The 15135-nt window shown below is 59.3% G+C and overlaps 1 protein-coding gene across 1 annotated transcript; it reads left to right on the forward strand.

The window, feature by feature from the left end:
• The first annotated feature begins 420 nt into the window (after positions 1-420).
• On the forward strand, positions 421-8942 carry TMEM222 (transmembrane protein 222). Its single transcript, XM_068417881.1, has 6 exons — positions 421-553; positions 2923-3007; positions 3740-3771; positions 4461-4557; positions 4711-4841; positions 5840-8942. Exons 1-6 carry the CDS (start codon positions 435-437, stop codon positions 5925-5927), a joined length of 552 nt encoding a protein of 183 aa, XP_068273982.1. The 5' UTR covers positions 421-434; the 3' UTR covers positions 5928-8942.
• Positions 8943-15135: the final 6193 nt, after the last annotated feature.

Genomic DNA, 15135 nt, shown 5'->3' on the forward strand with positions numbered 1-15135 from the left:
AAGGGCAACGGGGAGAAGTTCGCTGCTGAGCTTTGTGGGGCAGATCTGCACGAGGTAGGTGCGAGGGGCGCAGGCACCTGCCTGGAGATGAAGCCCCGCTGTGAACCAAACCCCGGCCCTTCTGCACCGCACGAAGCCGCCCAAGCGCTGGGGGGAAGCGCGAAGCTCAGCTCTCCGGGGGCGTGGAGAGCAGCGAGCCGGCGCTCCGGCAGGCAGCAGCCGCGGGGCTGGGGGCTCTCCGGCCCGGTGGGTGAGCGCCAGGGCCCTTCCAGCCCGGGCCCGGAGGAGGGGGCGCGGGGCCCGGCAGGCCCGGGGCCAGGCCGCGGGGGAGCCCGCCCGCCCGCGTCCATTTCCTGGTTACCGGCCGTGCCCGGAAGCGGGCGCGGTCTCCAGGAAGTGACGCAAACACGGCGGGCAGGGGGCGGGCCCCGGTGATGGCGGAAGCGGAGGCCAAGATGAAGCAGTTCAATGGCGGCGGTGGCGGGGCCGGCTTGGACGCCGAGCGCGGCCGCTTCCCCTTCTGCGTGGTGTGGACCCCAATCCCCGTCCTGACGTGAGTGCGGGCCCCGCGCTCCCGGCCGGCCCCGGGGGCGAGCGGCCCTGCTGAGGCCTGGGCCTGCGCCTCGCTACCGGGGAAGGGCCTAGGCCGGGGTCCCCTTCGCCTCTGCCGGGGCCGGCTGCCCGGCCCGTTTCGGGGTGCTCAGGCTGCTGCGGAGCGGGCAGGGAGCCCGGCCTGCCCCGGGGCGGGTGGAGCGGGGCGACTGCCTGCCTGGCCCGCTCCGGGGTGCTGGGCCTGCTTTGGGGTGCCTGGGTGCCTTGGGGGCCCGGGTAGGATTGTGTCCTCGGGGCAGGGCTCTCCCCTCCCCGCAGCAAGGGCGTGTGTGGGGAAAGCTTTGCGGTGAGCGGGCTTGTCTGTGCAGGAGTGGAGGGGATCCAGTGAAACGTGGGAAGGCTTTCATGTTTTTGGAGCAAAGGTTTGGCCTCGGGGATCTTAGACCACCTCGTGCCTTGAGGAGAGCCTCTGCGCTTCGCTTTTAATGAGGTAGACGGCGATTTGCCTTCCCAGTCTTGTCAGCCAAGTGTAATCAGGCTCCGAGGAGAACTTATGAGCTTTTCTCTGGTCGTGGGAAAATGAAAAGCTGTAAAATGTGGCTTTGGGGGTAGTCTGGGAACACAAAGGCTTGTTTTTATGCCTTCCTCTTCCCCTGCGGCTCAAATCAGGTGATAAATGTTTACTGAGCCAGAGCTGAAAGTCAGGTAGAAGACGTGGTGTGGTCCGTGCCAGGATTGGGAATGGCACCGTAACTCTCCTCGGCGAGGAGAAGCTGCCACTTCCCTGTTGCTGTCTCGCGTGCAGCTACAAACCAGCTTTGGTTTTTACCTCTTTCCTTTTTTGATTGCTTAAAATTTTCCCTTTAGTCTTTTCCTGGAGGATTTTCCAAAGCTTTTAACGTTCTTATCTCCCGCTGGGACTGAAGAAGAGAGCTGTCCTGCTGCCAAAGTCGCTGGGCATCCATATTTGCTCATGGCTTCGTTCCCCGATCAACAGTGGCATCTTCCTGTCGATTTTGGTTTGCAGCAGGAATGTCAGTGTTATTATTTATCAAAATCTCTCGTTAGATTGCATAAGAGCTCTGCTTTCTCCCTCTGATGTTTCCTGTCATCCTTGGATTTGGAGGCTTGAAAGCTAGTCAGTGCTGAGAGGAGAATAAAAAACAGGGAAGAAGGGTCTAGACCTTTGAAGGTGACAGCGCTGTGACAGCGCTAGAGTCAGCCGTACCTCCTGGCTGATAAAGCACTGCACAGAGAGCCAAGCTCCCTGGCTGCTTTGCATCGCACCAGGTAGGAACACGCGGAGGGTAAGTGATGCAAGCGCAGAACATCAGACTTCGCAGAGCCCTTTCTCTGCATCCCAGGACTGTGTTATCGACAGGAGCTGTGTGCTGTTTATAACCTCAGCTGCGCTTACCGGACTCTACGGCTTCTCTTTCCTAATAACATCCAACCACCTCGGTCCCTTTTCATTTTGTGGATAGTTTTAGGATCTCTCAAATATAGTGGCAGCTTGTGAACCTGTTTCTGTTTAGCGTTGCTGTAATCTCTTCTGAAATATTCGTCGCTGCGGGCGGTCCCTCGGGGAGAGAGGAGTGAGAAATCGGAGAGAGGTCAGCAAACCTGATTGCTGGAGGATGTGGGAGAGAGCTGTGACTCGGCCTGAAGTATTTACTTCTAAGTGATGATGATGGGAGGGGGTTGGGATATAGATCTAAAGGGGGAGGAGAAGGTCTTTGAAACAATGGGATCATTTAGGGGAGGGAACGCTCTTCCTGGAGCCAGGAGCCCCGTTTTCTGAGGTGCTTAAATCCAGTTTGCCGTGAAAAGCTGCAGTGTAGATGGGAAGATGGACGGGGTGACCCTTTATTTTCAGTTACTGACGTAGCAGGTCTGGTTTTATCTTGAGGCATTTTCTCCTCAAGATCTGACCTTTTTACTTGGATACACAAATGGATTTGTTCTGGGCAACTGGGGCTCACCCGTCCCTGCCCAGGGCCACGTGTAGTGCAGGCCATCGGAGCCTTGTTCTCCGTAACTGCAGCCACTCGCAGTAAAGTCCCAGAGCCTGACTGCCCCGCAGACGAGCTGACTCTAGACCTGCTTGTCAGGAGAGCACAGCTTTGGGTATTCCCTGCGTGTTTTTCTTTTGCTTGCACCTCTTCTGCATCTTTACTGCTCTTTGCCTGGCTTTGGCTCACCTGCTTTCGTCTCTCGGCTGCGTACGACACGTTAACTGTGCCTGTCTGTCCCCTGCCATGCAGCTGGTCATACGGCCGCCCCAGCAGTCTCCTGGCAGCATGTTGCACGCACTCGGTGCAGTCGGGGGGCCAATATCTCAGCCTGACGCTTCACTTGTTGCCTCGGTAGATGGCTTTTCCCGATCATCGGCCACATGGGTATCTGCACGTCGACTGGAGTCATTCGGGACTTCGCGGGGCCGTACTTTGTCTCAGTAAGTAGATGATGGATCCAGGTGCTTGGTCTGCTTCTCACCTTCGTTGCTGGCTTTTGAGCCATCCCCTGTCTTTTGCAGCTCACAGTTCTGCCAAGAAATGGCTTTAGATGTTTCTGTTGCTGTTACTCTGTGGGCTGCTGTCCAGTGGAGTTCGTTTGGGGGATGTGACAGATAGCAGCTAGTTTGGTTTGGTGAGCAGAGGGGTAAAAACCTTCTAGTCCAGGTTCTTAATTGGGAATTTTGGCCCTAAGTTCTCTTAATTCGGTGTAACAGAAGCTGCCTTCCAGCTTCCTCAGCATGCCTGTTACTGTCATGCTGCTTAGCATCAGGTACGTGCCAGTCTTCTAAAGTGCTTTATAGTCTGGTGGATTTTGAAAGCAAGGGAGTTTTAAGTTGGGATAATTAATACTCTTAATAGATTGGGACACTTACAACTTTGAGTTAACAAGTTATTAACAGTTAAAAAAAGAAAGGGGAGGGGGACAAGGTGTGTATACCCTATAGCTAGATGATGTCACTGTGTATAGAGTATAAATATACTCATGCCCGGAACAGGAGTACGAAAACAATTGAAATCTCAATCCAGACACACAAATAATATCGGTGTCTTGAGACTGCTGAGGCGGTGTGACAGCTTCAGCACGAGGCAGTCGCGGGCTGTGAGGCCTTCTGGTGTGTCGTGGATGCTGCGCAGGGTTATCCTCTTGAGACCTTTTTCCTTTTTTATAGGAAGACAACATGGCATTTGGGAAGCCAGTGAAGTAAGTGCTCTTGTTAGTTTTTATTAAACTGACCTGCAGATGTCCTTTAATTCATGGAGACAGACATGCTATGATATTGCTTTTCCTGTTGTTCAGATGCCCTAATTCAAGTGGATGGCTACTGTGTCTCTGCTTTTCAAGAAACCACGTTAGATTAAATCTTTTTAGAAGCATGACAACAACGTTGTGGTATTAATAACGTGAGATGTACGGAGCCTTTAGTAAAAAAAAAAAAAGAAAAGGCTAAAACATTTTCAGATAATGTTAACAAGCAGCACTCCAAGTAAATACTGCCTGTGCTGTGCTAATGAACTGTCAGCACTCACGTCCTGTTAATGATTTTCTGGGGGGAGGAGGAGAGGTGCCTGGGTTTTGTGCATCTGTCAGGTCAGGTTTACGATGTGAATGGCCTGAAGGTTTCACATCACGGGACGTGAAAGCGGTTCAGCGGTTTGTCCGTGCCCCTGAGGTCTGCAGTTTCTCTCTGGGGTGCTGAGGGTGCTGAGCATTGGTTTCTGCTGCTGTCTGCAGCATACACGTGTCTGGAAGAGCTCAGCTCCACCAACTCCAGAGGAGTGGATTTCTCTAAGCCCTTTAAGCATCTTCCTGCTGGGAAGAGCAAGAAGACGTAAAGGCGCAGCAGTGATGCAAAGGGATCTGTTCTCATCCTTCTGTTCTCATCCTTCTAGGTACTGGAAGCTGGATCCCAGCAAAGTATACTCCACCAGTCCCAATGCCTGGGACACGGCTGTACACGATGCCTCAGAGGAGTACAAGCACCGAATGGTACGGCTCCGACGTGACGCCCTGTCTGTGTGTGAAGGAATATCTCCCCGGTGTTTGGGTCCTTGCCGCAGGGGTGGGACCTGTGGCTCTGCACCAGAACTGGGGAGCCTCAAGGACAGGATTTCTAATCCCCTGCCCCTTTTTCTCTTCCAGCACAACCTTTGCTGTGATAACTGCCATTCTCATGTGGCTCTGGCCTTAAACTTGATGAGGTACGATAACAGCACCTCCTGGAACATGGTGAAACTCTGCTTCTTCTCACTCCTGTATGGGAAGTACGTAAGGTGAGCTGAGGAGCAGTCTAGATCCAGCAGGCAAAGGGGCTCTGTTTCTTTCCTTCTCCCTAGCCCTCCAAGGCTTCTGTCCCGTGGAGAAGGGAGAAACATCTCTGCCACAACATGTGGGTGTATGTTGCTGGTAGGTGGTACTGTCACTGCCTGCTGCCTCTTCTTAGGAAAAGAGCCAAGGGGGTTTGCTGGGTTGCACTAGATGCTGCCCCTGAAATACTGCAGCTGGCAGCTGATTTAGGGTGCCTGGAATTTGGGAAATGCTAGCTAGAGCAAATCTCCCTCTGTGTTGTCTTTTGACTGGGTTAGGTCAGAACATAAGGTCACAGAATGGCTTGTCTCCAAGGATTACTGGTTTCTCTTCCCTCTCTTGAATCTTGTTTACATAAAAACTAGTCAGATTTCCAGCTGGTGGGGAGCTTCCAACTAGAGCGGAGAGGGAAACGCCGAGCTTTCCTTGCTGGAAAGGGCACTTGGTCTCCATTTCAGCTCCTTGTGCCTGAAGAGGAGATTCTGTGACGGTTGCCTTGCATACAGCTTTTGAGTTGCTTCACTTCCTTTGGGTCTTCCCTGTTCTGGAAGAGCTTCTTTACCAGCTTTTAGGCAAGCATAGTCCCTGCTGTCTTGGTGAAACACACCAGCAGTGTGAATAACGAGGCCTGCGGTGGTGGAGTTTCATTTTTTGTGGTCTCCTGTCACCATTCCTGACTGTGCAGATATGAAACGTGCCAGTCTTTGACCTGAATTTAAGCTGGAAGGAGAGTCCAGCCCTGTTGTTCATGATATAGTTGTTTGTGGGCCTGATTTAGTCTCAGTTTTTAACACGGACTGAATCTCCAGGGTGTGATGTGTGGCAGCGCCAGCAATGGATAAGAAAGTCAGAAGGGCACCTGTCTCCCTCTGATTACTGCAGTTTTCTCACATCCTTCTCTCCCTCTCGTCTTTCTCTGCCGATTTCTTACATTTAAACCCTCCCCCTTTTTTCCACCTTGCAGCATAGGGGGATTTGTGAAGACCTGGCTTCCCTTTGTCCTCTTCTCCGGGGTGATCGTGACCATTGTTCTGACGCTTCACTTGCGGTGATGGCAGCTGTGAACTCCCCGTTCTGTGGGCACACGAAGGAAGAAACTGTGACTGATCCAGCAAGGTGGAGGCCTGGGACTCTGGGAGGTGTTTTCCGGGGAAGGTGGCAACTCCACTCCATTGTAACAGCTCATCTCTGTTTCCTGGAACTGGCTTCTTTTCCTCCTGTTTTTATTCTGTCGATGATGTCTCCCAGTGTCAGGGGGCCTGAAGCCTCCTGCTCTCGCCCTGAATGTCCTCCCTTTCTGCAATTTGCTAGGTAGAAACGCAATCAGGAGAGGAGAGGCGTGGGCAGCTTTGCTTTCAGTGCCAAGTAAAAAGCCACAAGGCAAACCCTGCCTCCTGGTTCAGGACCACAACCAGATACACCTTGTAAGGTTCTCTCTGATCACCTGGTTTCTTCCTCTTGGCAGACTTCATCAGATGCTTCCTCAGATTCCCTGAGTCTCCAAGAAGAAGTAGTTGTTCCCCTGTTGCACGGCTTTCCCGTAGCACATGTTTCAAAGTGGAGGTGTGGAGTTCCTCCTGAGGGTGCAGAGTGCCACAGCACTCACTGACGGTCTCCCCAGGAGTGACAGAAAGGTGTTGACGGTGGGACGCTCCTCTGAGGAGACGTGCAGAGGAACGCTCTGTGGCAGGGCAAATCCATCTGGTCCTGCTGGTGAGCCCAGAAAGGCAGGAAAGTCGATCGACTGGCTTGGGTATGGCTCATGGGAGTCTACTGCTAAGTCCCTTTTAGCTTGTGCCAGAGAAAATGCAGCTTCCCCGCTTCTCCTTGTGCTCTGGATATCTAAAATCCTCGTTACACTCCTCACAAGCCACTTTCTCATGAGCGATTTGCTTTCCTTTGATCCCCAGTACTCTGTGTGTCGCAGTATACCTGAGCTTGCAGAGGTGGCAGCAGCAGCAGGTCCATGTTTCTGGGACAGAAGGGTTTTGAAAGCATCCCTGAGAGCAGCACCTGAGCCCTGTGCTTAGTGGGGCCATCAGAGATTAAAAGAAAAGGTGAAGGGGCTGGGAAGCATCCATGTTTTGTTGGGCTTTGCAGCGGCAAACTGGGGCGCTGGCTTTCTTGTGGCTGGTTCCAGGATGGTGAACAAGAAGGTCTGTTTATTTCCTTGGCGTGCTTTGAAGAGCACACCTGGGATAAAAGTGCTTTGATGTGAGAAATGCTGGTCTGGCAGCGTTGGGGCCCCTGTGAGCCCTGGGTCAGGCAGAAGGAGTAGCAGGGGGATAGGTTGTCCTTGAGCGCTAGGCAGGAAGGGAATTTGGATGGGACCCAGAGCCACTTCCAGGGTGAGAGGGCCAGGGCTGTGTTTGCTGAGCTCTGGCCTGCAGATGCTGCTTTCTGTGGGGCTCTAAGCCAGGTGGCTTGTTACAAAGAAGTGTGGCTGAAGGGTTACGTGCAGTTGAGCAGATCCCCTCTGACTGCAGAGGAAGGAGAATGGCTTTTCCACTCCTGCCTTGAAAGGCCAGCTCTTCACTCCACTGCCTGCTAGATTTCAACCTCGAGGAGTGCTCATGGCCAGCAGGAATGCTCTTCTGCACTGCCTGCCATCCCTGTGCCTGCCTCTGACTGGGGAGCCCGTTCACTGTCACTCTGCTGGCCCTCAGACCCGTCCCTGTGTGCCTCCTCATCTGTTTCCATCTCCCCGACTCCTCTAGCCACGTGGGAGCCTTGGGGACTCCTCTTGGGCCTCTTGATTTCTGCATTTCCTTCTCTTTTAAGTAATCCTTTAAACCTCTCCCTTCTCCCTAGTGTTGTCTATCATCTGGTGCTGGCTTTTCTGGGGTGGGTGGAGGGACCTCGGTGCCCTTCCCTGTCTACCTGGAACTGAAATAGCCGTCGGTGTCTGCTCTGTACAGTGATTTCAAGCCTGTGTGGAGAGCGGGCTGGAGGGTGCTGGGCCTGGGGCTAATTAGAAAGCCAAGATCTCGATCAAAGAGAACCTTACGGTGAAAGGCTGGTGTCTTGCCGAGCTGCCCCGCGTCCCCACGGTCTGCACCCAGCGAGCCTGCTGGCTAGCGTGCCCCAGGGCAAGGAGAGATCAGTCCCTTTGCCTCTGTTTTTAATTTAAGTATGATTTCTGAGAGTGACCTGCCAAGGAGTCCCTGGCCCCAGGGCTGAAGCCAACCTGTCTTACACTGTAGCAATAATCTAGAGACTCTTAGGCCTGGCTCACACGTCGATTCGGTGTTTTACCAATAAGCTCTACAAGCGTTGCCAAAGCTGAGACTTCGAGTTGCCGGGGGAGGCCGGGAGCGGGGCTGCTGGCCACAGTTCCTGCTCCTGGCACTTCTGAAAACACGTCGAGTGCCATTCCCCACCGCGGAGGTCCGACCTCGGCGGGCACCATCCTTCCTCGTGCGAGTACAGCCAGCTTTGGGTGCCCAGCGTGGACGTGCTTTCGAATGGAGACTTATTGTGAGCAGCAACGTAGACAGAGGATGGCTCCGGGCTTCTGAAGGAAACAGCTAAGGGGAGAGCACGGCCTGAAGCTGAGGTACTGCGGAGCCAGCCCGTACGGATGCTGGAAGAGGCTGGAGGAGCTGGTTGGATTTACTGGTTTCCTGTGCTGTGGTAGTGTCAGCCCAGTGGTGCTCGGCACGGCTTCCCAGCAGCTCTGCACTTGTGTGGGGAGTGGGCTGCTTCCTCGTGGCGTGGGAGGTGGCAGAAGGGGTGGGTGGGTGAGGAATGTCCTCTCCTTGCAGCTTCCTTCATCCCACCACCAGCTTCTTCACAGTGCCCCCCCCACGACTACCCACATTAAAGGTTCACCCTGTCCTTCACCTCCCAGACGCCAGTTTTATGCTCCCCTCCTTTCCCCTGTGCATGTGCTTGTGCTGCAGAGCTCGGGGCATCACCCTTCCCCTCCGGCGAGGACGAGCCCTCCATCCCCTCATCCTTTGTTCTCTTCATCTCTGTGGGGCGCTGGATTACTTTGTAAATATTTAAACTCTGCTTCTGTGGTTTCATAATCCTGACGGGAGGGGAAATAAACTTATTTCTGTGGATGTCTCTTAGAGTCAAGACTCTTTCCAGCTGGCAGCTGGAAGTGGGGTTGGTGTCCCCCCCCGCCCCACTGAGCTCCAGCCCCTCTCCTGCCCCAAGGCAGCGTGTCTGGCTGCACGCAGGAGCCAGACCCCCAAGCTCCCACGCTTTTTGCTTTAGGAATTTGCCCTTTGCCTTGCTCCAGAGCAAAATGCAGCCCTGTTTTCAGACCTGCTGTTGGGAAGGGGGGTTTGCAGGGGCAGGAGGAACGGGAAGCATTTGTGGGCTTTAATGTCGGGTCTCGAAGCTGCGGACCTGCCGCTGGCCTTTGTTTTGTTGGGGAGGAGAAGGGGCTCTGCCTGCTCTTGCCCTTCGCTGATCCCGAAGCCTCTGCCTGGGCAGCAGAGCCCTGCGTGGCCCTGGGCAGGGGGGAGCCCAGTGCTGTGGGGAGAAAGGTGCTTTTTTTAGAAGATCAGCCCCCTCTTGCCGTGAATAACTTCCTTATCCCTGAAGTCTCTGACATCTCTTCTTGGAGGCTGGGGACACTGGGGTCCTGGCTCCTTTCCCTGCAAGCTTTTGGGGAGGGGACGTGTGTGCTGGGGCCAGGGCTGCCGGGAGCTACAGGCGAGAGCAGGGTGGGATGGGGAGAGTGGAGTGGGATGGGGGGAGCAGAGTGGGATGGCGAGAGCAGAGTGGGATGGGGAGAGCCGGCCTCGTTTTCCCCTCTCCCAGCAGGATACAGCTGCCTGAACTGGGAGCGAGGGAAGCCGGGCCTCCGAGCCCGTTTTCCGTTACATCTGACATCCAGAGGCCAAAGCTGCGCTGTGAGATCAGCCTGAAAATTCCGTTGTGTCCAAGGCTGGGGGATGTAATGGCGCAGCCATCTTACAAACCACCCCCTGGCCCCTCTCCTGCTCAGCCCCTCCACCCAAACCACGCTGCTCCAGCCCCTGCTTTGGCTCGGGGGGGCTGCGAAAGGGCAGCAGCGGGGAGGGCAGGCAGCCTCCGAGGGGTTCATCCTGCGCACGTCTGGCGCTGGAGCACGAGGTGAGGATGCAAAACCCCCCCAGGCCCGCGCTGTGCCCGGCTCTGTGCCGCCGTGACCGTCCTGCTGGGTCCCTGCTCGCCTCCCCAGCGTGGCAGGGTTTTGTGAACCCCCGTCTGCTGCCCGGGGAGCTGCAGGGAATGTGGCTGGAGGGGCGAGGGAGCTGAGCCACAGCGTTCGGGTCGTGGTGGTTGGGGATTAGATGGAAGCAGCCAGGCTGAGTGTGCTGAGATAGTCACACTGTGCAAGTCTTACTCCTCTCCGTTTTCTCTCCGACCTCTCAGCGGGGCCAGCCCGGCCCCGGGAGGGACGGAGGCTGCTGGAAGCGGAGGGGCAGGATCAGTCCCAACGTGCCAAATGGGACGGAGGCTGCTGGAAGCGGAGGGGCAGGATCAGTCCCAACGTGCCAAATGGGCCTGAACAGAATCACCAGAGCCACCTCCTGCCCCGCTGCCCTCGCCCGGGGTGACCGAGCGTGACCGATCCACCCCGGCAGCTGTGGTGCGGGGGCTCCTCCAAGGCGGGGAATGGGGCTGGGGGTCCCCGACCTCCCCGTGGGGAAGGGGGAGCGGGTACCCCATCGCTGGCTACCCCACTCTGCCTTTGAAGTGGTGTCACTTTGCTGGAGCTGACAGGAGGGGAGGGGGCCCCTGTTCCTCATCCCCTTAGCAGGGAGGGGGGAGCACATCAAAGGGCTCCCCGGGGAGCAGCAGCACGTTGCACTTCAGCGTTTGCACGGTGGAAGCTTTTGAAAACGCCAGCGGTGGTGGCTGGGCTGCCTGGTGCCCCCGAGGCGGCAGCTCCCTCCTCATCCTCAGCCACCCTGTCACCCACGTTGTTTCCCAGGCAGGGCAGGGGAAGGGGGTGCATGACCCAACTCTGGGGCTCTTGATGCCCGCGTCTTCCCGGGCCAGGCCTTGGACATCATCCCCCAGACGGAGCCAAAGGTGGAAACGCTGCAAGATCTCAGGTCTATTGTGGGGAATATAAATTATCAATGAAGTGGGGGCTGCAAGGCAGCAGCCCCCCAGCCCATGGGAGCTGGGGTCCGTCCCCATGGGAGCTGGGGTCCGTCCCAGTGCGCCCAGGGAGCGGCACCAGGAGGGCAGAGGGCACAGGGAGCCAAGTCCCTGGCAGGGGGACAGAGCCAGATGACCCCATCGCTGGTGGAGGGGGATGTGGTGGTGTAAAAGTGCTGGCAGAAAGGGAAGGGAAGGGTTTGGGGCTGGGGGAGGCTGTTGGGGGTGTGTCTGTGGGGCAGCTTTTAGGGCTCCGGGGCCCCCATCCCTCAGAGATGCTCTTGGCACTGGTGGCCATGGAGCCACCCTTGACGCCCCCCTGGCCCTGCAGCCCACCCTGGGTGCCCTCGGGTGGTGGTCCCACGGGTGCTGCCCACCCAGCCGGGGTCCTGATGCTGTGGGTGCTGCTGCCGATGCTCCGGCGCAGCCTCCGTGCCTCAGTTTCCCCACCTGGGAGAGCCAGGTCTGCGCCTCCTGCAGAACGAGTCCTTGGTGCAGGGGGAGCGGGGCTGGGGAGCGGGACGGGACTTGCCCCTCGCCCCCGCTCCCTCCCCGCTGCCCGAACACCCGGCACAGAAATGAGGCAGAACCTGTTCTGTGCACCCACGGGGATGCTGCCAGCACCCAGCACCCGGGGGACAGAGAGGGGTTTGCACCCTCAGATGCTGCTTCGGGAGGTGGCTGGAGGCCACAGTGGCTGGCTCGCTTGCTCCAGGGTCTGAACAAGGAAAACTGTCCCTGAGGGCTGACCCAGCGCCTTGTGCTGGTGACCAGGGTGTTCCTGGTGTCACCGGGCTGACGCGGCACCGAGGGCAGCTCTGCTCCGCGCTGCGGCAGCGCCTGAGACCCAGCAAACTCCCTGCCCAGGGATGGGGGGGGCACACACGGCAGGATGTGACCCACGGCTCCCCCACGCCTCCGGCTATGGGTTTGGCTCTGTCTGTGCTGTGCCATGGTCAAGGTTGCCCTGAGCCGCCTGCCTGTGGGCCCATGGAGGGGCACTGCCCGCTGAGCCCATCACCGGGGTGCCGGGTACCATCCACCCGCCCATCTGTCCATCCATGTCCAGGGATCCAGGAGCTGGGGACGGATCCTGCCACGTCCTTTCCTGTCCCACCAGCAGCCAGTAAACATTTATTGCTCTGGGTGTGGATGGTACGAAGGGTCCGGGACGCACAGAAGCGGCTCGGTGCCCACCCCGGGTCACCCGGAGCCACCAGCCCTCGAGCAGCCCCATGGGGACACCACAGCCTCCGAGCTATAGTGTCCCCCCCCACAGAGCCTGGCCTCATCCGTCTGGGGTCCGTCCCCACCGGAGCTGAGCAGCAAGTGCCCTGCAAGAGGAGGAAGAGGACAGACAGACAGACAGAGCTGTCGCTAAAGGCTCATTTCCTTAGAGACCACGCTAAAAATAATCCCCTTTTCTTGCGGTCCTGTGCTCGGCGGGTGCTGCCACCGCACCTCGCTGCGATTGAGGGTGCCTGGGTGATGGCTGGAGCCTGGCAGGGAGCCTGGCCCCCCCCCCCATGCCAGCTGCCCTCCCTCTCTGATCGAGGGAAACTGAGGCACAGGCCCCCGCTGTGGTGGTTGGGAGGCTGTTGGTCCTTTGGAGCAAGATGGGATTGTGCTGGGCAGGATGGGAGCTGGGGGGCACCCATGGGGTGGGGGATGTGGGGCTGGGGGGCACCCATGGGGTAGGGGGATGTGGGGCTGGGGGTACCCTATGGGGTGAGGGATGTGGGGCTGGGGGTACCCTGTGGGGTGGGGGCCCTGGGACCCCGCACTGCCCCACACTGGGCTTTTGGGGTGGGAGGGGGCTGCAGGGTGCTGTGGGGAGGGTGGCCTTGCTGTGTTCTCCCCATGCCCAGCAGAGACCAGTCCTCCCAGTGCCCCAGTGCATCCCAGGAGCTCTCCCAGCACTGCTCCAGATAAGGCACCCCAAGGCCGCATCCTGCCCACTGCACTCCCCAGACACCCCTGGGCGAGGACGGGGCCAGGGGGGTGTCTCCCACCCCATCCCCGTGCCCACACCCTTGGCTTGACCCCCCCTCCCCCTTGGGGTCCTTCCCCTCCACACCACCCCTTCCCAGGCTGCCTGATGCCTCCCAGTCCAGCCCAGTCCAGCCCAGTTCAGTCCCGTCCGGCGGGTGCTGCTGGCTCCAGTCCCTGCTTTCGAGCCGCCGGGGCGAGGAGGCGTTCGCTCGCCTGCGGTTGACTCAGCTCCAGGGCCGCCAGCACCCAGCCCAGGGTGGGGACTGGGGGCCACCCACCGCCACCAGGGTCCCAGTGGGGTGCTGGGGTGGGGGGGACAAGCCACTGTGACCGCCCCCACTCACAATCCTGGGCAGGTAAGGGTGGCCGTGGGGCTGACCCCACTGCTTGCCCCATGGCGGGGCTTCACCAGCACCCTGGGATGGGGGTTTGGGGGGGGCTGGCTCCTCTCGCCCTGCTTGGGGGGCTGCAGCCCCCCCCCAGCTCCGCTCCCTGACGGGGACAGGTGAGGTGGGGGCTCTGGGACCTGAGTTTCTGTGGTGGCTTTGTGTCCCCAAGCTGTGCCAGCGGCCTGGCTGGTGGGGTTGGACGGGGTCTGAGGCCACGGTGATGGGCTGCAGGGCTCTCCTGGTGCTGGGAGGAGGGGGAAGGGGTGCTGAGGGGGTGCAGCCCTGGGCTGGGAGGAGCGGGGGGGCTGTGCCTGGAGTCCTCACCGGGCTGAGGGGGGTCTTAGGGGGGCTGAGTGTGGGTGCGTTTTGGGTGGGGGGGCATTTCAGGCCACCCATCACCCCCCTCCATCGCGGCCGGCTGCTTGCAAAGGAAAAAGGGGGGCCGTGCACCCCCCCCAGTTGTGGCTTACTGGGGAGGTTTAACTGGTTTGACTGGTCTCCGGTGCAGCGTGGGGGGGGCCGGGTGCCCAGCACCCCTCTGCACGCCAGCGGGCGCAGGACGTGGGTGCTGGGGTCCCCGCGGGGGCCAGGAACATCTGGGTCAGACCTGGGTGCCTTGTTTTGGGTGCCGGCTCTGTTCCGGGGTGGGGGGACACCCCCGTGTGCCGCCGGTAAACAGGATACGAGCGGGCTGCGGCGCGGAGGCAGCGGCAGCATCAGCCCAGCCCCGGTGACGGCGGGTACGTGTCCCCTGAGACCCCCCACCCAGCCCCGGTGCAGCCTGGCTGGGTGCTGGTGGGTGTCGCAGGGTCCCTCTGCCTGGTGGGGGGAGCGGGGTGCTGGGGTGGGGGGGTCCAGGTGGGGTGGGGGGTGCGTGGTGTGTGATGTGGGGGGGGGTCCCTGGTGCTGGTTTGGGCGGGGGGCTGTGGTGGGGTTGGCACCCAGTGTGCCCACCAGCACCGGTGTGCTGGGTCCTGGGCTGGGTCCTGGGGTCCCCAGTGCTGGGGGATGTCTGAGACCCCCCCCGGGGGCTGGGGCAGGGGCACCTGGGGACAGGGCTGAGACAGGGCCACACGTGGGGCAGGAACAGGGGCACCCATGGGGCAGAGCACCCTTGGGGCAGGGACAGGGGCACCCACAGGGCTGGGATAAGGGCATCGGTGGGGCTGGGACAGGACCCTCGGTGGGGCTGGGGACAGGGCCACTGGTGCCCAAGCCCCACAGCCGTGCCGGTGCCCACGTCCCCACAGGGTGCCCGGGGTGGGGGGGTGTGCCAGGACTGATCCTGCCCCACGGCTGCTGCAATATCCTGCCCTGGGCATCCCGCGCCCGGCAGCGCTTTCCCAACTCAGGGCCAGGAAGGGCAGCGCTGAGGCAACGCCGGGCATGGGGCAAGAGCCCCCGTGGCACCCTCTGCCCTGGGAGCTGTGATGAGCTGAGTACGGTCTCAGCCTGGTTTGGTCTCAGCCCACTGTGGGGGCAGCCGAGCCCCCTTTTGCCCCCCGTCTGGGTGCCGTGGCACCCGCTGAAGCCCGTGGGAACGCAGGCAGGGGCAGCGCCGGCCCTGAGCAAACACCCTTGGCAAACACGGGCAGGATCCCGGCAGCGGGCAGCGCCTGGCCCTGGCACGGGGCCTGGCAGCAGGAGGAGCGACAGAGCTTCCCTGCGCCCTCGGCAGCATCGCACCCCCCCCACTGGGGGTCCCGGGGGTGTTTTGGGGTGCGATGCAGGGGGGACACGTGCCCACTGAGCTCCCACCCCATCTCTCCAC

This window comes from Nyctibius grandis, chromosome 24 (assembly GCF_013368605.1).
Source record: "Nyctibius grandis isolate bNycGra1 chromosome 24, bNycGra1.pri, whole genome shotgun sequence".
NCBI lineage: Eukaryota > Metazoa > Chordata > Aves > Nyctibiiformes > Nyctibiidae > Nyctibius > Nyctibius grandis.

Coding starts and splice junctions, on each gene's coding strand:
- TMEM222 (XM_068417881.1), top strand. CDS start 435: ATGGCGGAAGCGGAGGCCAAGATGAAGCAGTTCAATGGCGGCGGTGGC. Junction 554..2,922: donor ACCCCAATCCCCGTCCTGAC/GTGAGTGCGGGC, acceptor TTGCCTCGGTAG/ATGGCTTTTCCCGATCATCG. Junction 3,772..4,460: donor GCATTTGGGAAGCCAGTGAA/GTAAGTGCTCTT, acceptor TCATCCTTCTAG/GTACTGGAAGCTGGATCCCA.